Source organism: Pseudoliparis swirei, chromosome 23, assembly GCF_029220125.1.
Source record: "Pseudoliparis swirei isolate HS2019 ecotype Mariana Trench chromosome 23, NWPU_hadal_v1, whole genome shotgun sequence".
NCBI classification, from domain to species: Eukaryota; Metazoa; Chordata; class Actinopteri; order Perciformes; family Liparidae; genus Pseudoliparis; species Pseudoliparis swirei.
The window spans coordinates 12,872,741-12,898,967 of record NC_079410.1 but is presented as its reverse complement, the minus strand read 5'-3'; the positions used below and the strand labels follow the sequence as shown (position 1 = coordinate 12,898,967).

Below are 26,227 nucleotides of genomic sequence, written 5' to 3'. Positions count from 1 at the left end.
AAAATTGATTACCAAACAGCCAGCAGCCGAGGCCAAATTGAAGACTCCACCCCCACAGCTGCCACAATCTTGTAATATCCTGTAACATCCGGTAACTTCCTGTCACATCCAGCCTCACAGACCAAACCGAGTTGGGTGAGCCACAGCAGCCGGAGCTGGTCAGCTCCACTCACCGCTCATCTTTAGCGGCGGTTGAGCGTGAGGCCGCTGTCGTCCCGACATCTGGCTGCCATACACAACTGGCCTTGGCGAATTTTATTTGACTTTTAAGGTCACGGTTCAGCTAACACATGCGGCAAACGTGGTTTGGTAGTTCTTTTTTTGTAGTCCATATTCAGCTCGTTTTAATAACAATCACAAAAAAGATAAAGGTTTAAAGAGTCTGTGTGCAAAGGAATGTGTAAGTGACTGTGTTTACCTCCGAGTGTTTATCTCAGTGGAGGGTAGAGTTTTATGGCCAGATCAGATTTATGAGGCCTGTTGTGCCCGTGGGAAATAGGGGGCAGAGGCAGGAACGAGTGACATACAGTCCTGTCGTCAAATAGTCCCATCGCGCATCGAGAATCAATGGACCTTTCTAATTGAGGTGGCGCCGGGAAAAGAAATGAATGCCTTCGTCAATATGTTTTGCACTGTGCTGTTAAAAAGTGTAACATATGCGTATACTATTTTCCCATTTTTATTTCAAGTGTATACTTTATGTTAATTTCTTTGCTTGACAAATCTGTGCATGACATGACCCATGAAGACGTATTAACTGCTTGCCAGTTGTTGTGCTTCACTGGGATGATGTACAGCCTTGAGGCCAGAGCAAGTTAGTACTTGACCACTGTGCTCCAACATGGGCTTTGCAGAGATGAAATCTTCCTCTTACCCCTGGCTAACCCGGAGCTACCTCCCATGAATCCTGCTTTTTACGACACGGATGTTTAGTGTCGACAAAACGAACACGGTGTGAACTTTGGAGCTTTCGAAAGGCGTCTTGACACCTTGACAGTTGCAGATGGAAGAGTCTTATCGCAGTGCACACACTGTAATTTTGTTTTTGCTCTTTTTTTCTATTCAGAGAATATATTAATGGATGAAGGTTATAAATAACAATGGTTAAAACAGGACATTATTACCGTATATATTGTGGTTACTGCACAGAGAGGCAGACGTATTCTTCTTGAATGAATGTATGGATGGTTTGCGGGTTATGTTCTTTCCAATGCAGGGTGCCAAAGGGTCAAGACTCTGGTAGCCCTCACTTTCTGCAATCAGCTGATGATTAAGCTATTATAAAATATATGTTTAACTTCTTTTTTTTAAACCATGTTGAAAGTTTAAGGAGCACAATAGGATGAAAGTAAGGGATTTCAAAAGGTTGGTGTACGTCCATGATTTAACTACCTCTTCTTTTCATCATGGAGAGATATGTAACTATTGCAATGTTATGTTTTCATTTGGAACTAAATACGTGTGCTTCATGCAACATCAAAGCATTTGTATGCTCATCCCAGATGCAGCCGCTGTAACAAAAACAGAGAGCAGGAGCCAGGTGACTGTGAACAAAGCTTTGATGGAGGTGACACAACGCTTCATGCTTGATTTCACCGGCCAATCAGAAGCCCAGTGTCTGCAGGTTGAAAGGTTAATAGCTCATTAGCCGATGCTTTTTTTGATGGGACTGATGACCACCATTGTTTCCCATTGCCACCTGAAGCTTTCTGAGATATATGAAGAATATAAGTTATTTTTGAAGAATGAGCAATCAAGCTTGGCGTTGGTTTTCTTTAGGTTAAGAGTTTTTGATAATCTGCAATTTTTTCTATCTCTGTATTTTGGTTTATACATGTAGAGAATGTATTTATAAGCCACATTCCAGGAGCCAGAGATGTACTTGACGAGTATTGATTTACATGCCAGCTGTGCAGAGGGTGAGCCAAGGGTTTAAATGTTTTCTTGCTTAACAATTCATGTCTTCACTTCAGACTTTTCCAAAACAAGTTCGTAGGGTTTACAGCTTGGGGCAATTTCTCTGTCTGACACCATCAATGAGGAATGGAATACGAGGCTTTTAGAGATGTTCAAAAATAACCTGGCAGCTCTCAGTTACCTTTCATTTTGACGCAAGTAATTAAAAAAAAGGTGTTGTTGCAGAAAGACACTTCCCCGGGTGTTAAGAGAGGTTTTCAACGATTGGTGGATCTTAAACTGTGTTATCTTTTAATCACTTCAAGAGCAGATGCTAATTGATATGAGGAATGTGAAACTGATGGAATCGCAGTCCAGCCCCACACCGTTGTCTTGTTCTTATATTTCATGTTAAGTTGCTCAAATGTTTGAAATGTGGCTTCTCGCACATAGTGATTAAATTGAGATTGCATTATTCAGATAATCAAATAATGTCCTTCCCTAGACATAATGATATAATTATATATCGACAAGTTTTGATATGAGAAGATAATGTTCCACACAAATTAAAGTCAGATTGTTCTCAAGTGATTCACGATAAGTTAATATCATGTGCATCTATCTCTCCGTAGCTTTAGCTTTGCCAATTGCATATATACCTCTAAATGTCCCATCTCTGCTGTGGTGCAGTCTGGGTAATCATTAGAAATGTGTGTCTTAGTACATCCAGACTGGTTTGGATTTGCCCGGGACAGAAGTGAAACTATCGCAGAGCAGCTGTGTGGGCTCTTGAGTCTGTAGGCAACCAGACCGCAGGAGAGATCAGACTCGGGGCAGGTCATTAAAAGAGACGATGGAGTCACTGTCAATATTTGCACAACGCGGGCGTTTAGATGAACCTATTAACCCCATCTGAGCACTGCAGTCAGGACGCTGAGCTCTCTTTTCTCTTTCTCTCCCTCTGTCTTAATATTTAGGTGTCTGACCATTCTCGCTGACAGGGTTAACTGTGGGGTAACACGATTTAGACTGCTTACAGCTGGGGTTCCTTAGTGTTTACAGGTTTATGCCAGCAGCTTTAAAAAGGTTTTCTGGCCTCCCTGATGCTTACATTGTCCAGTCTCTCTCAACAACACGCTTTAAAGCCATAATTGGGAATTCTTACTCTTACTTGCTTTACACTTGAATTTCTAGATAAAAGGTCATGCTACTTTAAATATTAAAGTAAAGGCACATTGTGGTCCATTTGAAAATATAGTGTTTATGCCATTTCAACAGAATTAAAATGCCTTTATAGCTGTTCCGCTTAGTCAGTCAACATATTTAAATCTCTATCAGTCACTTGACGAGCAGATAAAAACACGTGGAAGCAGTTTAAACTGAAAATTAGCACAGCAACAGCTGACCTGCGTCTCCAGAGCCGTCTCCCTCGCATCGAGATAGTTTGGCCTTGTTACATTTCCAATTGATGAAAAATGAGAATGACTTGAGGTAAACTTAACTTGTCTTGTAGTGATCTGGAGATGAAGAGGAAGTGGGAGGAAATAGGCTGTTACATCCAAACAGAGGATGCAGGCGATACATGGGACTTTACTACTGAGGAATCAGATAGACTAGAATGTATATCCTGGCATCTGTTTGAGCGGATAGAGTCTGGGGACTGGAAACGTCTGGACCCAGCTGTGTATTGGTATGTATCTGTATTCTTGTTGTTCTTAGTTTGTACTCTAGGTTGAAATGCACTTATTGTAAGTCGCTTTGGATAAAAGCGTCTGCTAAATGACATGTAATGTAATGTAATGTATGTGAAGCCTTTAGTTGGTGTAAGCAACAATCTCATCCAGCTTTTTTCTGAATTCCGGTCAGTGGAGTGTTTGCTGAAGGTGTGACTCCAGCGTTCCTTATTACAGACTAGAGCAGCCAACAGGACTCCTCCGCTCATCAGTCACCAGAGACGGGTTTCGAGGTTGGGAAGACAAACAAAGACACCCACTACAAACATCTACTTCTCGGCCGGCCTCAGCTCCCCATCTACTCTGAAATCCACCGGGGAGACTGGGGCCACCGGCCGGGGTCAGTGAGGTTGAAATAACACAGCTACTTCAGTTTGACCCCTCAATTAGGGCACAACCGCCATCCTTCATTTGATCTGCCAGCAGATATCACGTCTGCCTCTCTGGCCGATTAGCCCAGTGACAGATGAATGCCTGTAATTGGATCTCACGCATTAATGCATGTAACATGTATCTCTGTATCAATCTATTTCAGGGGTGCTTTGTCCCACCGACAAATCCAGATTAAAGAAAATAACTGCTATAAACTAAATGGTAATATTCACAAAATACTTGGCATGATTACTGTGTAGTACAGAGGGATTTCTCCGGCACCCGCTGACTCCTGACACTTAATAAGATACTTATGTTTTTAGCAAAGACACAATTTCAAAGAAGAAATGATCAAATACATGTAATGTCTTCATTTCGGGTTGATTGCCTCTTCGTGTATGTACGAAGAGAGGATAATCTCATTTGCTCACAACACTCTAATATTTTCAAATCATTTTTGTGCCACTTTGTGTGTAATTATCCTCACGTGCCTGCTCAATGTGCAAGCTCTCACAAACGCTCTTAAATTATCTGCAAATTTTGATCTCCGACTCACATGTGGGAAATGTATTTGAAGCCCATAAATGGACCAGCCGCCCTGTCAGCACCGCTCCGTGTTCCCCCACGGTGATGCGTCTCCACACTGTCACACAACTCTCTCATCTGGAGCAGCTCTGCTCAGGCCTGAAACACTAGAGAGCGGCAAAACACTCTCCGACTCACTGTTGTATAATTAAAGGAGAAATGTTTGCCTTTGGTAGACTCCTCATACCAGTAGAGAAGCCCTTGTTAGATTAGAAGGTCTTTGTTGCTGGCTAGTGGCCACACAGCTTTTAAATCAGTCCTGTTGACCACACCAATGTCGTATATATAACATTAAAGTACTCTAATTACTATTTATAGAATATCTCTGCAATGCTAAGCGATGGAAACTCACTTTCAATTGCCTTCGTTTGGATATCGCTGTAGCTTTCCAATGAGAGCTCATAAAGTATCGATTATCCTGCACTTTGATATAGTAGTATAAGGCCCACACCCAGGGCGTACTGAAAAATGCCTGCATATAAATGTATGTATATATATATATAGTTGCTACTCCATTTTAGCATGTTGTATTTGGCTCCTTGGACATAAATGAGCAGGAAGTGACCGTTGCATAGTCACCTGGATGCGTTTATTTGTGCAATCCTCATTGACTTTTTATTGAAATTTCTTTCATGTTTCATGTCACCACCACGTAATGCTCCGCTAAGCGGTTGTGGCCATTTCACTTATTTCTGTGAGACCATGTTGAAAAGGAGCAGGAAGTCCAGAGTGATGAAGTCTGTGTCGTTGGTGAGAGGAGCTGCTTCCAGGAATGCCAGAACTAACCTTTTAGACAGAAATAAAATGGGGACCATATTAAAGTACCAAATGCTAGAGCTGCTTCCCAAAGCCCTCCATAATATTTATCGTACCAGATTTATTGTGCTTAAAAATAGCAGATTTGTTCTTTTTTTTCTCCCTATGTAACAACCTCCCTTCTTACTCGACACCTATTGGTAGAGTCTCGCTGTTGGCACTAAATCATTTACAAGACACTGTTTTAATTCATTCTGAAGTTACAGAAGCAATGTTTTTAATGAAATATTATCCAGGGTCACTTGGAATGACTAAATATTCACTGTGGCGCGATTAAAAAAAAAGATCATTCTTAAACTTGACTGAGAATAGGCTATATTCTCTCATTGTGAAGTGCATACATGCAGTGAGGATTGTTTTGCATTTGAAACTCCTGGCTCTGTCGCTCCTGCCGGCTGACTGCTGGAGGAAGCTGCTTCACATCGGTGCTCTGCTCTACGGAGCGGGAGGGATTTATTTTCACATTCATCATTTAGATATAATGCATTCATTTGATGCACGAGTGTGTTTGGAAATGAGTTGTATGTGGATGCATATGTGACATACAAATTAGGAAAAACAACTTTTTTTGTTTCTCATCCCCCTGTCATCTTCATCCTATATGTCTTCAGGTCTCCCTGTTAGTTTCAGGCAGTTAGAGGCAGGAAATGGAGCTGGGAGATTCCTTCGCACGGCGGGGGTCTAAGGCGGATGCAAGTGGCAAGATTTAACGGCGGGGGTCATGGGTCAAAGGTGCCTCTAGGTTCCAAATTTGCAACTTTGCCCAGATCCTGTCCGGGCTGCCGTCAAAGTGGGCAGCCAGCCGCTCGCTAATGTGTATTAGCAAGACAAAGGGTGAGGAGAGGGGCGGGCATAAGATGGGCTTTGATTTCTCAAAGATTTATGGGCGTGATGAAACCAGCTTTGAATAAACTGGGCTTGCCCATTTTCTTTATCGTTGAGCTACATCTGAAGGCTTCGGGGTTTGTTTCGGGAGACAGACACCCTGGATAAAAAGGCAACAAATCTAAAGAGAAAGAAGAGAGGAGGGCCGCAGCATCCTCTGAAGTCCTCACATGTCCTATTCAAGGACCCATCAGCTGGCCGCACCCCCATTGTATGTGGTGCCTCGCGACCATTACTTCCCAACCGTAGACTTATGGAAATGATCCTGACGCGTTCCTGGGATACCAAGAAAACACTTGACGGGCTACATGTAAATGTTCACGGCTGTTGTTCAAAAAGTGAAATATCCTGGTTTAACGCTGTTGATGTATGTGTACAGGCAGCAAAGGAAGCACCCAGTGGATGGTGAAGAGGGTGGCTTCCCCTCAATCCCCTCTCCCCCATCCTGCATGCCCTGCAGTAAATACTAAGTGCCCCCCGGTGACCCTCCCAGTGATAAATAACCCTTAAGGTTAACCACGTTTGAAATGGAGCTGTGAGGCCATTATAGGCCTCCGGAGTTTTCCTGACATCTTCAATATGTTATCTGTATGCCCAGGGACTTTAGCCGGAGCAACATTAACTGGCCCCTCTTTTGTGTCAGGACTAATGGATATAGGAAAAGCTCTTTTGACCAGAAGTCCTGAGAGGGTGAGTTTAATCCTCTATCTGCATGTTCCGCAGCTATGAATTTATGATATTCACAGCGGTTACATTTGTGTATTCAAACCAGATTGATTATGCGTGGGTGTGGTTCATTCTGTTTCCGTGCACATGAGCATACACGTGTGTGCACAGATGGCGTCGGGTAGGATGGTACCTCGGAGTCTGGTAGAGGAGGCTAAAAGAAGATTGGTGTGTATCTTTCCCGGCTGCTGGTGAACATGTCGGGAGTCTTAAGATGCGCTGATTCATGTCAAGTTGGAAGTGAGATTAAACTAACATGAAACTTTAAAAGCATAATTTCAGCAACACCGTACATTTACATAAAGATAGTCATCGGATCAGCATGTGGTCAGGGGCAGAAAGACACTATCAAAGAAAGGAGAATATGTGTTATCACAGCTCAATGAAATGAGTTGCTTTGTTCACATGGCAGAGACTAAGACCTTCTCACTATCTTACTATTTCATTTATCCCAACAGGAGGTTCAGCATTTGTTCTGTTAATTGCAATGTGTAGTTTGGTACCATACACTTTATGTCTGATGGAAAGTACAAGACATCTATAAACTGCTTTTGATCAAAGAGCAGAATCCTATTTAATAATTCACTGCGGTGCCAACTTCTGAGAGGCAGCACAATAGAAGATTAATGTCACGTTACCAAAGTATCGTATATCCTCTCAACTGAAAAAAGAGAGGGGAAATATATCTTCTTCCATTTGGGAGACACAGTTATATGTTTCATAGAATAATATTTAAACAACCACTCACATAGTTGTTATAGTTTTTTTAAAATTAAAACAATTTAAACTAGAACGGGCACTCGGTAGAGCGCATACCTTCGCATATCACAAGATTGGGCATTGAATTATGAAAATGTTGGCATTAGTTGCATGCCAATTGGATAAAAATTGACCGCGCTATATGGTAAAAAGAAGATGTTTACCTTTTCTTGACCTTGACCTTTGACCCGATCAGTCCCAAAATCTAATCAAATGGTCCCCGGATAATAACAAATCATCCCACCAAATTTCATGCGATTCGGTTTAATACTTTTTGAGTTATGCGAGTAACACGCATACAAATAAATAAATAAATAAATACACGGCGATCAAAACATAACCTTCCCCATTTTCAATGCGAAGGTAATAACAAGAAAAGTGTGTTGCAGTCTCCACCTAGTGGAATCATAATGAATGTGCGTGTTCTCTCGCTGACCACTCAGCTGCTTGATGTGGTCTCAACACAAGGTCATATAAAAGATGAGGGCCGCTGCCCTTTGGTTGTTCCCACACGACAGTGGAATATATGCTTCTACCCGACGACATGTGGGAGGTACATATCCCACCATTAAATTATACATTTACAACTTTAGTCAGTAGTTTTGAACTTTGAACTTTTACTTTGATTCAGATAATTGATAAATATAAAATTAATATACTATTATAGGCTCAGCTGCAGCAGTATAAATAAGTGCTCCACCTTTACCAGCCGCAACATGATGATGCTCACACAGATCCATACATCTTTATTCTGAAATGGTTCTGCATACCACTTTAACTTGTGGTAATATATAAGTGTATAGATGCCTTTGAGTAAATGGTTTAAGTACTATTATTGTGACGCTTGTGTATTTTTTGGAATGCAGTTTCCCAAAGGTATTACTACTTTACGAAAAGGTCTGAATATCACGGAGTGTACATAAACAGTAATACACACCTGATGGTCATTATTGCCCCATTCAGTCTGTTTCACAGCAGCATCCCTGTGCAGCTGATGAGTAACGAACTGATATACTGCAGCTGTGTATGTCCTGTGTGATAAATATTGTATCGGGAAGATATAGAGGGGGGAATAGTCAGGGAAACATATCAGGCACAATTCCAGATTGGTGTCTTTTATGAGAAGCTTGATATAAATGTGCTGCCAATGATCGAAATATGTCTGGTTTGAAAAAAACATTCCTCACAAAGATGCTTCTGAACCATTTAACACTGATTTAATTTGTTTTGCTGATACAGATAATAGGCATGCCCTCAAACATAGCCATGGTGATATTTGTAATCTCAAAGTGTTGACGGTATACAGTGTTAAATGTACAGTGATTTTTAACCTTTCAAAAGCGTTGATGTCCCACACTAAGACCTGCTTCTGTATTCAAACTCAACTTTAAAAATGGTATTATCTAAATATGACCAAGTACTATGTGCATATATTGAATCAGCATCCATGGTTCCCTGAGGTGAATGTCCTGGTGGTGTTTTGTGTAGCAGCTCTACCATGTGGTACAATTCAGCCATTACATGTAGCTGCTGAGAACAAGGTCATGAACACGGTACATATTGTACTGTAATAAATATATCAGCTAGTATAAGATCAGAGTAAAACCACTGGACAATAAAAATCAGGTAGAAAGTGTCACTGTGTGGTGTGACACTAAACGTGTAGTCACACTCGGTTTATTTAACAGACCTCTGTAAATTGTGCTTATGGCTGGACCGTACAACAGTAAAATAGTTATTAATTTCAAAGGTTTTATTTAAAAGAATACTGACAAAAATGCAAACTGGGGTTTGTACAAAGCAAATTAATCACAGGGCACGACACACTTGCAACACAAAGTAGGCTATACATTTCAAGAATAGTAGATTAAAGCACCATTTTTCAAAACTAGATTACAAAATGCAAAAAAAAATTATTGGCATATTAAGTACAATGATAATAAAAACGTCATGAGTTTATTAAGACTTCTTATTGTTACTTTTTAAAATGTCTGCGGAGTTTCTCATTTCCACAGATATTCAGAGTAAGGCACGTGATTCAAAGCATAGGACACTCAGAAAAAAGAGAGAATACAATAAAAAGCTTGATACTCTGGTAGATTGAGGGACATCTCTTTGGCACAGCTGCATGGTTTGTGAGAGACAAAAACAGTCTTTCACGTAAATGAGCATGACAATGTTATCTTGACAACAATATGTACAAAATGTATGTAAAAATGTTATAAATATGTCTAAAAACCACAGACACTATGTACATCTTTGTACTGAAGCAAGGCAGAGATTACTCGTCTTTGTTATCACACATGATGGATTTGTGGAAGTCGGGTGCCAGCATGCAACAAGAAATCAATCTGTCGCCAACACATTTAGAAACACATTTTGAAGACAATCTGTCACTGCAGGTTGACGCGTATTAACACTGTTAAAATCGACAAAGCAAACAGGTGTGATATATTTCAGAATGTGATGGGGACTTAGTGGAAACTGAAATGCATCTTAATGTTCCCCTGCAGTGATGAATGTCTCCATTAAGTGTTGAAAATTATTGGTGACACTTGTATTGTATTGTTGGGATGTCAGTCTATGGTCTGTGGGCAGGAGGCACAGTGCGATGTTGTTGTAAGGGGTCAACTTACTCCCCCTCCTCTTTTCTCCTCTCCTCTTCTCTCTCTCATTCTTTCTTCCTCAGGACGATATAAATGAGCCCGCTGATGAGACACAGAGGGAAAGCCACCCAGGCCAGCACATAAGCGTAGCCGAATTGAACGCCGGTTCCATCGTCCGGACTCATCACGGTGTAGATGATGGCCGCGCACATCACAAACACACCTAGGAGAGACGAGAAGAGAGGTGAGGGGGATCTGAGAGCAAACGCAGACGACCTCACTGCTCCACCCACATCTGCTCAGGGTGTGACCCGTCGGCGTGCGATGAAGTCATACTCACTTGCCAAGATCTGGAAGATGGCGGTGAAGAAGAAGCGTCCGCCCTTGACCAGTTTGAACAGCTGAAACACGAATGCAATGAGGGAGAAGAAGCAGAAGAGCAGGGACAGGATCATGAGGGCCTGCACTGCCTGGATCCAGTCTAGAAGACAGATGGAGAGCATTCATTTAAACACAATCAGGACTTTTCTATATCAACGGCAATACAGGCATAACTTAGGCAGCTTTTTTCCTTCCAAGAATGCTGACAAACCTTCATTGCTGGCTGGCTTGCAGTGGTAGCCTCCATTAGTTGTCATGCAACTGTACCATAGATCTGTGGTACCACCCCCACCTACAGACCAGGCCTGGTAAACACAACAACACAGTGACATTCAAACACACTGCAGCATCCACAGCGCAGCCGAGGGCTGTAGAATACAACCCCAATAACAGTTGATGAGCATTACAATCAAGCAGCTGTAGTCTTGCTTATTCACATCATGTTCTATTCTGCTTTTGTTGAAAAGGGAATTAAATAAAGCGAAAGAGGACAACTTACACTGGCTGCCGTCGACACGATGAGAAGAACGAGAATGATTAAGTGCAAAACAAGCACTCCGAGCAGGAAGAGCAGCATTTTGTAGATCTAGAGTGATACATGAGACAAAAATAAGTCAATCCACATGAGTTCACCATCTCTTCAACACCAAAGAAAACCGTTAGGCGTACATTCTAATAGTAATACTCATCAGGCCGCCAGAGGGCGCTATTTCATCACTTCTGCACCAACCGCAGTGTTTACCTCAATGTGAAAGTCTCCTCTTACACCCAAACGCAGAAGGAAGGAAGGAACTCTAATTCTTTCCCGATGGGGTCTAAAATGGTCAATGTTGAGTTTTGAAGTCAAACTGCAGTCGTGAAACTAAATCGATTCTCGAGCTGATTTCACGATGTTGAACTTGAGATCAATCCCTACAAGATGATCAAAAAAGTGATGTAATTACAACTCATTGATTCGGGCGACGGGTGTTTGCGTAATGAGTGAAGGAGCTCGAGAGAAGGAGGTCGATGGGAGTGAGAGAGGCTGTTTCTCCACTAATCGATGCACGCTGCTGTGAAAACAAACGAGAGCCATCTGCAAGACACATTCCAGCGTAGTGCCGCCATGCGCGCGCCTCGAGCGTAAAGTTAACTCTCCAGTACACAGATCTGCATCTAAGATAGCGGTACGCACGCGGGTCACGCGGGTAAAGTAGAAATACACACGTGAGAAAAAGTTATAGAAGGAAAATTCCAAAAGTCGATTTAAAGTCCAGTGGTGACGTCCTGTTGCGTGATTCGAAAAAATAGGGGGGGAAATGTAAATAGAAAACGAAAGTTACTCCAACTTACAAATATGCGAAGCAAAGAGGGGACGTATCCGTAAAAAAGGGAGTGCTGAGAGTTGGTACAAGTATCAGCGAGGTTCTGCTTCTCTCGACTCCTTCTCTGCAGCTACTATTCCAGATGTGGCGCACACACCCCAGTCAGACTCTCTCTCCCCCCTGCAGGCCCTGCACGTCACCAGAGGCCCGTCATAGAACCTTTTTTTCTTTTTTCTTCTTCCCGTGGAAGCCTATCATCTGGATTGTTCTTAAATCCACAGGATTGAATGGAGATTACTATGTCCAAACTGCAAAGCCGTAACACACATCTAAGTGTGACTCTCTTTTCATTCATGCCCGAAAAACATCCATTATTTCACTCCGAGTAATAACACATCAGTATGACATAATCAGTCAAAAATACAACTGTATTTATAGTGATTCCTTATAAAAAGGCCTGATCCTGCCTCCAGAGGTGTTAACTGTGCTGCAACATATATGTTTCAGTGTTTTCATCTATGGGCCACACCTTAAATCCTAACAATCGGACTCGCTGTCGGGACATTGAGGATGGCTTGATGGTCTTTTTCCAGATGGTTGGAGGTGACTGGACTGCCCTGTGACCTCCATTGTCATGGCAGAACTCAAATGTGCAAACTGAGATTCATAAACCACACATGTCCAGAAGTGTTCGGTCCAGATGGTGTGTGTGTGAGTGTGTGAACAGACCAGCCCTCCTGAGGCCCCGCGGTATGCCCAGAATGCCTGTGTGTGTGACCAGTCCTCCTGTTTACTCCCGCGTCTGCAGAGAGACGGGAGAGTTTGTCCAGCGCCAGAAGGAGTGAACACACTGCAATGTTTCGGTCACGCTAAATGGATGGAACGGCTTGGGTCTCATATGCACACATGATTCATGGATGAGTGCCAAAGATCGCCTGCCACAGCCGTCCGCGGCTCTGCACCCCCCATTACACTGTGGTCTCAGTCCATTGCCTCGCAATGACAACGTTGTAAACCAAACCAGTATCCCAACGGCAGCAGTGACAAGAGCACACACTCGCTGTTTTGAAACCACCCGAGTACAAAACTGATAGTGATCAGCAATCTGCTGATAGAGACCCCAGCCCCTGGCCTCCCCTCTTTCTCTCTCTCTCTCTGTCTCTCTCTCAGTTTGTTGGCGCATCAGGTGGATTCCTGTGGTCTGTATTAGTAAACATTTGAGGGGAGGAACTGTAAGCTGCTGCCCAGGCTCACTGTGGGATGAGCTCTGGCAGAGCTGGAGGGGGCAGAGAGAGAGAGAGAGAGAGGACCACTCAGCTGGACGTGATGCTGTTTATGAAGATGTAATTGGTGCAGTGGTCGGCCGGAAGGCAGCGCCAGCACCAGCAGCAGGGTGAGAAGTCAAACCTGGCTGCCCAGCTGGAGCAGGTGTGTGAGGGGAGACTATAAATGCCACAGCGGTCTCACACTCCTCTTAATCAGCGGAGAAGTCACACACAATGCTGCACTGTGACTCACAAAGTGGATCTATACAAAGCAGAATAGTAAAAGGACGGATCTGTTCCTTCCTTTTGAACTGCACAAGTACATGGGAAGACTGACATCAAAGAAATAGCTGACAATTTCAATTCAGTTGCTGTGGGTGTGGAGCTCAGATGATATGGCGGTGCGGTATGTTCACCAGTAAATGAAGTTTCACTGCCGTGAACAATGTGCCCCACCTTCTTTTTTGCTGCAGCTTTATTTGTTTGCTCTAATTATATCATGACATAGTGGTTGGGTTCTTAATAACATTCCTAAAACATGCACATATGGACTTTTTAGTTAATCCCATTTTTGAGAAGAGACTCTAAAAGATGTGTGTGTGTGTGTGTGTGTGTGTGTGTAGATTTTCATACCTTACCCTGCGTGCGTATTGGTGCACTCAACCAAACCTTTGAATAGTTATGATCTGTCTTACGTGGCGGAAAGCACTGGAAACCATCAAAAAGCATTGACCCTCAAACCCATTAAATGCAAACACACAGCTCCTCTTCTTTTCTTCTTTTGAAAGTGTGCGATTACAACGCAAACAGGCCGGACTAGTTCACCCCGGTAACTTTAGTCACAGCCATTGTGGCGAAGCTGCAGTTGAAATTTAAAACCGACACACCCTGCTTCATTGAGAGATTCACCCGGTGAGCTATTTCAGAAAGCTGCTTATTTAGAAAGTTAAAGGTTTATTGATGTTAACTGGAGTATTTTCTCTTTCCCTAAATAGACCTCGTAGGTTTGTGCAAAAGAGTTACTGTACTGTTTAAACAGCACCTCAAGCAAAACAGCTGACCCAAATCAAAGCCACAGTGTCATGGTGATGTAAGTGCTGTCTAATGAAAATGCAAGTTATCATGCTTTAAAAAATGTGCTGTGACGCTATCATCAAAAAAGAAATCTCTTTAATAGGTAAACCGTACATTTAAGATTATACATGTAGGCTACTGTGTGGATAATGAACATGTCGCCTATATTCTTACAATCAATGATTGTGTTTCTTGGATATGTCTCGGAGTCATATGATGTGCTAGCTTTCAGTTTCTTTTTTGGCACCAATGCAAATTATGTCAGGTTTATGTTTGCGTATTCAAACCCACAGTTGGTCAGCGCTTAAATCTAAAGTCCAGTCAGGACTTGTGTTGCAGTGCAGGTGTATAATCGTAGTGGCTGGCTGTTTGGTGACACAATGAGTCAGCCTCAGTTTAAGCCCGGCTCTGGTGTGCAGCGCCAGACTGCAGGAGGGGCCAAATGACTCACTGCTGCAAATCCAATAGAAAGCGCAGGACTGAGAGAAGAGTGAGATCATTAAGAATTAGGTTTTGGTTTTGGACATGACCCCGGCTTGGCTGCTTGGAAAACGTCTTAGTGGGACAGATGGACAGTCAATTTGACATGTGGGAATATGAAGGAATGGTGAACGCCTCGTTGCTCCTTCACGTATGGAAGCCCCTGCCAGAACAAGAGGAAACACTAAAGCTCTGAAGTCAGTCAGGTCAAATGTCATCTGGAGTAGCTGACAACGCCTTGACATAAAAACAAAGTCCATAAGATATCTCACTGCACATCTCTGACTCATCACGCATTGGGATCTACTCTGCACACAGCTGCTCACAGAGCTTCAAACTTTTTGATTTTGCTCCATGGTTATAGTTACTTTGGCCTGGTTTGATTGAAACGCATCACCAGAGTCTCTTTGACCCCTTCGACATTCATGTGACATTCCTCTCACGGATGCATTCTCTGCTTTCCAGGATGTGTATGTCTCTTTCCTTCTGCTACCCGATCCTCAGGGCTGAAGTGGCCTCTCTGTTGCTGCTCTTGGTGTTTTAGTTTCACCACATCGTGATTATCAGATAACATCCCACAGACTACGCAGGAGCAGCTGGAGAGGAGCCAGACCTAGGTTAGAGGATGGCACACGTAGCCGAGCCGCGTGAAGCTGTTCACACACAGTGACACTGGTGCTAGACTGCATGCTTACACGGACCCTATACATGCACTCACAAAAAGGCAAGCTCACAACTGACCAGGCCTCAAGCTGTATTATGCAATGTCTGCTTTACTATCAAAAGCATCTCTGCTGTGTGTGTGTGTGTGTGTGTGTGTGTGTGTTTGTGTGTGCAAGTGGGAAGCAGGATCACATTAGAGCATCCATGCCGTGCATGCCCCGTCTCACCGGTCCCATTTTAAACTCTTCAGCTCCAAAATGGACCGTGTCCGAGATGAAGATCTCCATTGGTTGGGTGCGAAATCCGATAAAGCAGGCCAAGATATCACAGAGGGGAGAAAGCTTTGTTTCTATCCCTTCAAAAACAGGTCTGTCCCTTCTTGTGAAGGACCAACCACCAAATAAATCAGAGACATACGGCATGAGAACTCCAGATTGTGGCACCCTAGTGATCCCAAACATGTGCTAATCATTAGCCCCTGGCTTCCTGTTGGAGCCGATGTCATCAGCGCACACATCCCAACAGCAACAGGCACGACTAGCATCCAAACTGTTGCTTCAAATCAGAGTGGAACTGGCCTCAGGGGTTTGGAATGGAGCAATAAAAGCTCTAAAAAGAATTTGAATCGCCTTCATTTCTAAACAATTGTTGCAGTTCTGCTATCTACGGATACGTATCTAAATATATATTATCCTCCATGTTAGTTCATTTGAATTCCAATTGAATATGTCAACACTCGTGGTCAAATGTTTCAGTTGCTGATTTGCAGCTAAAATCCTTTTCAACTCCCAATAATTCTTGTCCTCTTGTGGTTTTCTCCTTCCTGCTGGGCTGCTGTCTTCTCCAAGCAGTGCATCTGTGCTCCTCTAACATCTAACAGTGCAGCACTTCCTTTACAGGCTGCCAATTCTGATTATGTATGAAGGAAGATATGAGCGAGTGAATATTTTGTTTCCTTAGGTGTTGCCAGCACTTTGTCGTTTTTGTAAATGTGGTCTAACTGGAGAATGAGGATCTGACTAAATGCCTATTCAGGCATTTACTTGTTCTAGCTTCATAGAAGTTACACACAGAGTTGCTTCGGGGGTCAAAGGTCATGATAAGCCAATGTTAACAGCTGGCATTGAGCTCATTTACTTGTGTTCATATTGATAGCAATGGTGAGCTCTGGTGCACTCACGTCATCATGAGGTATTTACATTACATATAAGACAATGACTGTTTATTATTAAGTATTTTAAAAACATTTGGGCGGTGAGTCAACAGATCACTATCATAGGGGCAGCTAGTAAACAGCTAGTTATTGTCTTGTGTGAAAGAAAGAAGGCAAAAGAGATGGCACAAAAGGCCATCACTAAGCATGCTCCTGAGTGGGTTGTATCTCTGTCTGCCATCTTAGGTTATGAGTCATCTGACTGCCGAGAGAAACAAATATATAATTTAATCCAGTACTATTTTGATTTCCTGTCTATATTTGTAAGAGATGGCTGGTTAAACGTGGTGGCCATTGGGCAATGTGATTATACACATTTAACAGCAATGGCTGTCCATTGACTGTCTTGTGGCCTGGCCAGATCATCTGTGCTGTACGTGCACATCTGTCGGCATCGGTCTGGACTGCAGCCCGAGTGGCCACTCACACACCATGTGCACAGAACCCACTGATTGTGGAAGAGTGAAGGAGGTGAGAAGGCATTGAGACATTCTGGCGGACACAGAGATGCACCAGCATGTGGTACGAATCCTCACATGGACCCGCAATGGTATCACGGTGCTGACAACACACTTGTTTTAACACTAAATCAATCCAAATATTGAACTGCTAGCAGGACGACTGTCCAGATGGCACACTGTCCGTCAGTTGCTCCTCCATTTTGGTCCAGACAGAATTTTCTGATTGATGAATTGCAATTAGATGTTTTAAATACATTCATTGGTCCCAGATGATGAATTCTAATTTCATTGATGACCCCATGACCGTTCCTCTATTATCCATTGCCGTAAAACTTAGTAGCCTACACACATTCATGTCTTCATTTGGATGAATCGTCAACACTTTGCAGGTTCCTTCACTTTTCATCACGTGCTATCAGTTCAAAATCCTCATTTGTATAAATGTTGTTCATGATTACATACGTGGAAACTAATGCCACTCTCACAAGCTTTATCTTTGTTTGGTGCCAGAATGTTAGCATGCTATCATGCCAATAAGACAGTTAGCCTCACAGAGCTGCATGGCTGTGGACTCGTCTGACCTTCTCATGCTTTGTTTTGGAAGGAGTCAACTAGATTGGTAGCAAACAGCGATAACATCCACAACTGAACACAGACAGAAAAGTTTGTTGCCACAGAAACCCAGACTTCATCAAAGACAAATCTCAGAAAAAATAAATCATAGTGCTGGCTATGTTATTGGATTCTGAGACCATATCTTTAAAATGTAGGGCATAAACAAACCCACAGACACTGCTTATAACAAAGGATGTGTCCAAAACCAAAAACACAGATTCTACAGATTCGCATAAAGTAACTGCAAGACAATTGAAAGAGTTCTTCACATCTATGAAGGAGGGCACAGGAAGAACATCGTGATCTGCAGACTGCAGCCCGTACTACTCCAGCAGGATTCAGATCCCACCCACTCCTCTCCCAGCCTAACCTCGAGAGACGTTGGGATGTATTGTTATGCTTTATGCATTCCAGATGAGACCTTCGCCGGTTCCCCCACCCATATGAGAGTTTCGAAACATGTGTTCTGCTCAGTTCCTTTATTTTATGAATTTCTCCATTTAATGACAAAAAGAAAAGTCGGGTGTGGTCGGAAACAACAAGCAGTGCTACAAACAGATGTACACGATCTATATGATATATACAAGCTATACAATCTCAACATTTCACTTTTATTAAAGCACATTCCTTTCTAGAAACTAAGAGGTTTGGAGATAGATGACTAAAAACCAAAGCATGACCTTTAGATAGTGCAAGCGGAAAAATGACATTGAATCCCATTCTCCGCCATATGGTGTAGGCAAGGGGTGAACTCCGAGAAGAAAATATAGCATGGCAGCGAGGGGGGATGGGATGGAAATACTTAATTGAAAACAGAGGTTGTTTTTATATTCTTCCATAATAAAGTTACCCTTCAAAACAATTACCTAGGCTCTCGTTAGAGTGGGCCTACAGTACAGTTTCATCCTTGTTAACAACTGGGTTACTGCAAGAACTCTTTTGGGCTTAAAAATAAATGCATATCATAAATACTACACTTACTAACACGTGTGAAATACACACAAAAACAAGCGCGAGCTGGAGCTGCATTCTCATGGAAAACAGTGACAGCACAAACTAAATCTCTGTCTGTGTTGTGTTCTCTGGCGCACACACAAACTACACAGTCACAGTGCAGCTGAAGACCTAAAATGCCACTTTGGGGATGTGGGGGTTTTCCCAGGAGAATATTTAATTCTCTGAGGTCATGGGTTGGGTTTGTAGATCTCCAGTCTGTAAAAGCTACACACATGGCTGTGGGGGGAGCAGGGCGCCGGCCAGTTCCCGAGAATCACCAGACTTAACTACAGTTCAATTGTTGCACAATAAATGACTGGAAAATGTAGCAAAAAATGTCACGTTAAAAGTTGTTTTCCCTTCACACCAATGTATTCCAATACCTCTGTGTCGAATAACAAGCACTCTTTGGGTTTTTATTATTGATTTTCTGTTGTTCATCCATTTTCACTTCCACAGTGTGAGATACAGTAAAGGCCTGAAAATGACCAGCACTTAGTTATACATGGAACTTGCTGGTGACCAGGAAATACCAAATTATATCAGCAGTTCTTTCCACTGAGTAGCCTTTTCTCTTAGTGTGTGTGTGTGTGTGTGTGTGTGTGTGTGTGTGTGTGTGTCTGCTTGAGTCGCTGTCTGTCTGGCTCTCTTCCTTTAGCGAGAACCGATTTCAGGCAACAGATGACAGGCGGCTTGAGCAACTATAAAACACACATACACACTTCTGGCCACCCTGGTCACACCCAAGGCATCCCAAGCACGCATGTTCCAGGCGCTCTCACAGTGGTCTCTAAACATGCCCACAGCTCTTTGGGTGAGTCACTCTCACTTTGCTCCTCTGTCAGCAAAATAGGGGGTCAGTGTTTGATAGTGTTCAAAATGGCAGCACTGTGAGATGTTCCAGATGTAGTGCTGGAATATGTATACCATGTGGTGCTGATGAAGGGTTCAGTTAACAATATGATTAGAATGAATATATTGAGCTGTGACAGTGGGCTGAGTGTCTCTCCTTCCTCCTCCCATCCCAGGGGTCAACAGCTCGGTGACCTCACCCCAGACACTCCCCTTCCTGACTTACCCAGAGCAGCAGAACAGCTGGAGCAAGCAGCAGGAGAATAAAGAAAGAACAAAAAAAACTGATTTGGATGATTACTTAATCATTCCCTCTCTTTTTGTTCCATCCTGGTCTGATTCACATGTTGTCCGACCTCCGTGTTGCTCACCGGGTCGGTCAAACACCCACGTAAGCACTCTCGCATTCTTAAACACACACACATACGCACTCCCATAGAGGCTGAGGTTTGTTGCAGTCAACATGACGTTTTTTCTGGAGATTATGGTGTGAAAGAGGCAGTGCTCCACCTGAAAAGAATCCGGTACAACTTGCATTGCCTCTATGAGGATCCGAGCGAGCTGTCAATCAAAGTAAACAGCTACAGATAGAAAGGGTGGAGAGGGCTTTAACCGGGCGTTACCACGCCGCCGAAAGGCAATCGTCTGATACAGAAAAGCCAGAAGATGGCTTCATGCTCAGCAGCGTCTTCCGAGCTCAGAGACAGACACGCCTTGACATCACATGAGAAGCATCACCTCGAGTGTTTATGTTTAAAATAAACACCGCACATAGATTGCAAATTCAAGCCTACATCTACCCAGAGAGAAACATGTCTTGTGGCAGATGTGAGAACGTTGAGGTTGTTTAAGAGATTATGTAATTGTGCGTTGCTATTTTTGACATTGGTGTTCATCCAACATATAAATGAACATTGACTCTTATAGCACACACGGCTCCGGGGCAGGGACTGTGTCAGTGATCACTACTGCTGTACAAGTCTTCTTCTCTGACTTCGGTTATCCAACAGAGAGCAGAAAAGAATACGAGGGTGAACTAAATCACTCTTTTGCATTTCCTCTTCTGCGGTCAGCCTGCTCATCAGTTCATGAACTCAAAGAACTTCTTAGTTGTTCTATTCAAGCAAATTATAAATCCAACCGAAATCAATCTTTGAATAATCACATCAAATAAAATAAACACAATTCAACCCAACCCAACCCCAAAGACAAACAAGCAAACAATACATCTGTTTGTGGTATGCTGGCTCTGATTGGTAAATTTAGGAGGAGGAGGAGGAGGAGGAGGAGAATCAGAGCCTGGCCGACAGGACGACGAAGAGAGCCAGCATCGGCCGGACTTTTCCCCCTCTCCTCTCCAGCTCGGCACTGAGGGAACCATGGCCAGAGGGAGGGGAGAATAAGCTGGATGACGGAGTTGTTGAATGGAGGACCAACACCCAGTAGAGCTCTGGGATTCTTCACCCTGGTGTTGTTTTCTATCTGCAGACACACCCTGATTTATGATGCTTTTGAGATTTGATAGAAGTGAATGAGCCTTAAAGCTGCTGCAGTGTTTCCACTCGTGGAGGTTGCATGAAAACAGGAAGGTGATGGAGTGTAATGGAAAGTCCGTCTGATTGGCTCTGCTAGAGCTGATATTAACTGGTGCGCTATGAAACACTGAGGTTTAGTCCCAGTAAACAGTGGACACTGTGTTTTATAAAGCTAACAGGGGAATGCACAGAGTCTCATCCCACCTGACCAAGTATGAAGTGAGAAGGGAATGAAGTTTAACAACTCCTGAATATATCTGTGATGTGATAGCTATTCAGTTGCATTTCTTGGTTTCTGCTCACATAGACTTTACTTGAAGTACTTTTAACTCAAATTTTACTTTGTACAGTATATGAAAGGCATATATATATATATAAAATATATATATATATATAAAATATATATATATATGATTGAAAAAAAATAATATATATACAGGACTGTCTCAGAAAATTAGAATATTGTGATGAAGTTCTTTATTTTCTGTAATGCAATTAAAAAAACAAAAATGTCATGCATTCTGGATTCATTACAAATCAACTGAAATATTGCAAGCCTTTTATTCTTTAATATTGCTGATTATGGCTTACAGCTTAAGAAAACTCAAATATCCTATCTCTAAATATTAGAATATCATGAAAAAGTATACTAGTAGGGTATTAAACAAATCACTTGAATTGTCTAATTAACTCGAAACACCTGCAAGGGTTTCCTGAGCCTTGACAAACACTCAGCTGTTATAAATCTTTTTTTACTTGGTCTGAGGAAATATTAAAATTTTATGAGATAGGATTTTAGAGTTTTCTTAAACTGTAAGCCATAATCAGCAATATTAAAAGAATAAAAGGCTTGCAATATTTCAGTTGATTTGTAATGAATCCAGAATGCATGACATTTTTGTTTTTTAAATTGCATTACAGAAAATAAAGAACTTTATCACAATATTCTAATTTTCTGAGACAGTCCTGTATATATACAGTATATGTATACACTTGAAGAAAAAATGTACTGAATGAATGAAATGCGGTGGACAAAAGGAGCCCCTTGGTTCCAGATTCTCATCAATCTGTGAGACTGTCCTTCAGCTCCTTCTGCCCCTGCAGTGAATGTGTGGCGCTGGTATGACTCATTATGTCGAGAGAGTGGGGATATTAAGTTGAAGAAGGACTGGAAGGTCAAAGTTGAAAGCTGGCCTTATGGGATGTGACCCTTTGTGATCCCTCCCTTCCTGATCATTTGAGTATTTTGCTCCACAGTGGGCACGCAGTGTCTCCTACACAAGGAGGGATTGTGTGGACTTACTGCCACTTGTTGGGATGGCGCCAAGTCGATGTTGGCAAGGATGTCCTCTCGCTGTGTGAGAAACATATAAAGATGTTGGGTTCGCTGATAAATCGACGGTTCTCCCAAATAAGCTACTTTCAGAGATGCACAGAAAACCAATGTTTTCTTTGTGAGTGGAACTCTATTAACTCTAAATGGAGAAATTCTAATGTTTCAACTTTAAATGAACAATAACCGCGTACAACGTTGTGTGAGGAAGTTTACATTTCACCGCAGCGTAAAGGCATGGGTGGTGTGTGCGGGGGTATATAAGTGCTCTCCTTCCTTAAGTGTCAGGCAGCTATGGACAAGCCTTGGAAGGGAAGTGGCGTCTGGCAGATTTGAGGGGGTGTAGAGCAGCAGAGCCCCCAGCCCCATCCCATGTGGTCATGGATGAATGCAGGCCAGACCTCCTGGGGTCGCACATGGCTGCAGGATCCGCTCTTCTTCTCCGCGGAGTGAGACAGGGTTAGCGGAGCGACGCACAGACAGAAGGAAGGAATGCCAAATGAAGGGATGAATCATTGTTTCTGTGGCAAGAATGTGTCCGGCGTGTTTAACAAGCTCAGTGCAGAATCTTGAAGTTGACTTCACGATGAGTTAATTTTGAAATCAATACATTGAAAGATAAACTAGAATTATTATCCTGGCTTGTTTGTTCATAAATAGTAGAAAGAGTTTTAATCCATGGTTTCAGTCTGGTGAGCCGAGAAGAGTCTTTAGCCATTATAAATCTGCGGAGGGGAAAACTATATTTTAACACTGGATTATTTTCGACTAGCCCCAAGAATCTATGACACAATCTCCAGATTCATAAAGGAAACTGCTGGTTGCTCAACAACTGGGGGAGATTGAGGGAGACAGGAGCTGTGCTTCTCTTGGAATAACTTTTCCATCTGAGAAAGCCATACCCACATTCTGACATACACGCAAACCTGATGTTAAGAGGAAGGGCTAATTGTCTGCAGCAGAGGCATCTGAAGCTCTTTAAAGCAAGGACATCTTCCTCCCCGCTCCTCCTCCCACCACGTGTGTGTGTGGTCTACTGCTGCCGGGCCTGCAGTTCCAGGGTTTAGAGGTCAAGAGGTCAGCACTGGGTACTGGAATGTTTATGTTCGCTGCTCCTGCTAACACCAATATCTGTGGTGCTGCATCTCGCACTCCCAGGAATAACTCCGCCTTACTTTGAGGAGACGACGGGGAAACAAAAATGAAAAAAATGTGCTGGTTTGACCGTCTTAAAACGTGTTTTGTTACTAGGCAGACTGAAGTAAAGGCAGATGTTGAGCATTTGAAAAGGAAGGATGAATTACTCTGGCAATACGTGTTGATATGTAATCAATAAAACAACAGCCATGGAGAAATGTCTTTACTGTATCACTAACACGTATACATGATGGACATCAGTGATAATAACTTTATGAAATACAGGCAACAAAAGACAACTTGAACATCCTCCTCCTGAAGAAAAGGTTTATTTTAATAAAAACATAAATGAATGCACCGACATTAAGACACATCTTCCTGCATGAAAGATCAGTTTTGTTCTTGCCTGCTGAAGAATGTTACAGATTCTGTACATTTCCTTATGGGTGGGCCTTCTCCCTGGAGTTACAGTGTGCCCTCCCAAATACTGCGCATACATTTGGTCAAAGATATGTGCATCAAAGCATCCTGGGAAACGATGTCTGGACGCCATCCAGTTTTTTCATTCTCGCCTCCAACCACAAACACACAGTTGGGGCTTTTGACCACGGTACTCGCTTTTCAGTTTAGCGCCAGGAAAACTACACACATACATATACACACACACACACACACACACACTACTCCCCCACCTCTTTTCCTCGGTGCAGAACTACACAGCAGAAATGGGTGTTTGTTTATGACCCATTATAAAAAAAAGAGGAGGAAAGCAAAATACTGAAAACATAAGAAGAAAAATACTCTAGCTGCTTGGGGAGTGGTCTGGATTTTTTTGAGGGGGGGAGCTCACACGCTAATGTGTGGGAGGGAAAAGGGAGCAGAGCCCAGCAAAGGGCGGTATATGAACAATTTGTTATTCTGTTTCTCTTCTCCCCCATCCCCCACTTTTCTTTACTTCCCCTCTCTCCCTCCTTCATCAGCCCCCCAGTCCCCTCCACCAGCAGGTTGCTTAATACTTTCCAGATTTCAGCATGCCGTCGGCCTCCTGGAAGAACTTCAAGTCTGCTGATGGAATTTGGCGGAAAGGGTTGTGGGTCTAGGCTGGGGCTTCTGACATAATAAACCTAAAGGAAATGAGCGCCTCCCATTGGTGGCTTGAGTTAAAAAAATATGATTTTCAAAGTGAGAAAGCAAAGGGAAATGACATTCGACAGCCTCTGAAGCGGATGAGAAACTGCATCAGGGCGTTTGAGCGGGAGAAACAGCTGCAAGGCAGACTTACATTACAATGACTTGGGGGAGGGAGGCGAGTTTAGCCTCCTGAACAAATCCTCCGTCTCCGGTGTCAAGTTCAAATGTCCGGGAACATTTCAACAGTTGTGTTCACATCCTGCCCATTCGTGCAAATCATTCAAATAATATCTTTTGACAGTCTTTTTTTTTTTTTACTATTTTTTCTGTAGACATTTTAAAATGTGGGTGGAGGACTGACAAGGCAAAAAAAAAAAAACTCAAGGAACTAAATGGTTTGTTGGTGTTCAAGATGATACAAAGATATAAAGTAGATTCATTTACAACCCCGAAGTCAAACCAGTCATTTCACGGACACACCCATCACCAGATGTGAGCTCCGTATGACCACTAGATGGCAGTACATAACAAGCTTTAGGACAGAGCGCTGCACAAGATAAATGATCCAATTGAAAGCGGTGATTAAAAAAATTAAATGAAAGATTTTTTTAAACCAATGCGAAAGTGGTGACTGGTAAAGATTTTATCTTTAAAAAAAAAAGACTAACAATCTCTAAAGAGAATAATGACTTTATACAGACAGAGAAAAGTAGGATCAATAGAGTCACTGGTTTGTATTGACCACCCCAATCAATATAAATGCCCGGGTTTTACCACAGTGTAAGAATAATGACTTGTTCTAGCCCTCTGGCAGATTGGATGCTGGTATAATGTGACTGTGAAAAACTGAAAGTGGAAGGAGATTAAAGATCCCCCAGAGTGGAGATGAAAGATTGAATTGGGGAAAAAAGTCACCACGGATCCGAGGGGAGAATGCAGAGTGGGCCTTCTGCATGAAGGGTGCACGAAGCAGAGTGCACTGAACTTTGACCAAGCCGTGAGAGGTTCAGGGACATGTCAAAAGAAAAAGCCAAAGTGTGGTCAGTAAAAATCAACAGTGACAGAAGAGTTGGGAGTGTGTGATGATGAGTCGTTGTCTTACACGCCTGCCAGACGCATCTGTCTCCCATCAGCAGGGCCAGAGGATTACCTGTCAGCGCTGTTTACACGCGCAGCTCTCCAGCCTCACGCACTTCCTCCGTCCAGGGCTGGACTTCGGGCTTCAGCCACTAATCTTCAAATGGGCTTTAGTTTTTTCTCTCTCAAATAGCTACAAAACATTAACCAACATATGTTTTATTATAAAAGTAGAGCCTCAATACTTTGAAATACAAAAAGGCACCTTTTTTAAATGAAAGTTACATTTACTTAAGGTAATATAAGACGGTACGTTTGAGGCCAAATAAATG

At 42.7% G+C, this 26,227-nt stretch overlaps 1 protein-coding gene across 6 annotated transcripts; it reads right to left on the bottom strand.

Moving 5' to 3' along the window:
* Positions 1-9,408: 9,408 nt before the first annotated feature.
* On the bottom strand, positions 9,409-12,195 carry LOC130189045 (peripheral myelin protein 22-like). Of its 6 annotated transcripts, none has more exons than XM_056407676.1 (5): positions 12,092-12,195; positions 11,259-11,345; positions 10,971-11,064; positions 10,719-10,859; positions 9,409-10,601 (listed from the first exon to the last, which is right to left on the bottom strand). In XM_056407676.1, exons 2-5 carry the CDS (start codon positions 11,334-11,336, stop codon positions 10,444-10,446), a joined length of 471 nt encoding a protein of 156 aa, XP_056263651.1. In that variant the 5' UTR covers positions 11,337-11,345; positions 12,092-12,195; the 3' UTR covers positions 9,409-10,443. The 6 variants fall into 6 exon arrangements, with proteins under 6 accessions (XP_056263651.1, XP_056263654.1, XP_056263648.1 ...); XM_056407679.1 differs by lacking the exon at positions 12,092-12,195 and having other exon boundaries at positions 9,409-9,896; positions 10,409-10,601; positions 11,259-12,073; XM_056407673.1 differs by lacking the exon at positions 12,092-12,195 and adding an exon at positions 11,966-12,073.
* Between the last annotated feature and the right edge of the window lie 14,032 nt (positions 12,196-26,227).

Coding starts and splice junctions, on each gene's coding strand:
- LOC130189045 (XM_056407676.1), bottom strand. CDS start 11,336: ATGCTGCTCTTCCTGCTCGGAGTGCTTGTTTTGCACTTAATCATTCTC. Junction 11,065..11,258: donor TCGTGTCGACGGCAGCCAGT/GTAAGTTGTCCT, acceptor TGTGTTTACCAG/GCCTGGTCTGTAGGTGGGGG. Junction 10,860..10,970: donor CAAGCCAGCCAGCAATGAAG/GTTTGTCAGCAT, acceptor TCTGTCTTCTAG/ACTGGATCCAGGCAGTGCAG.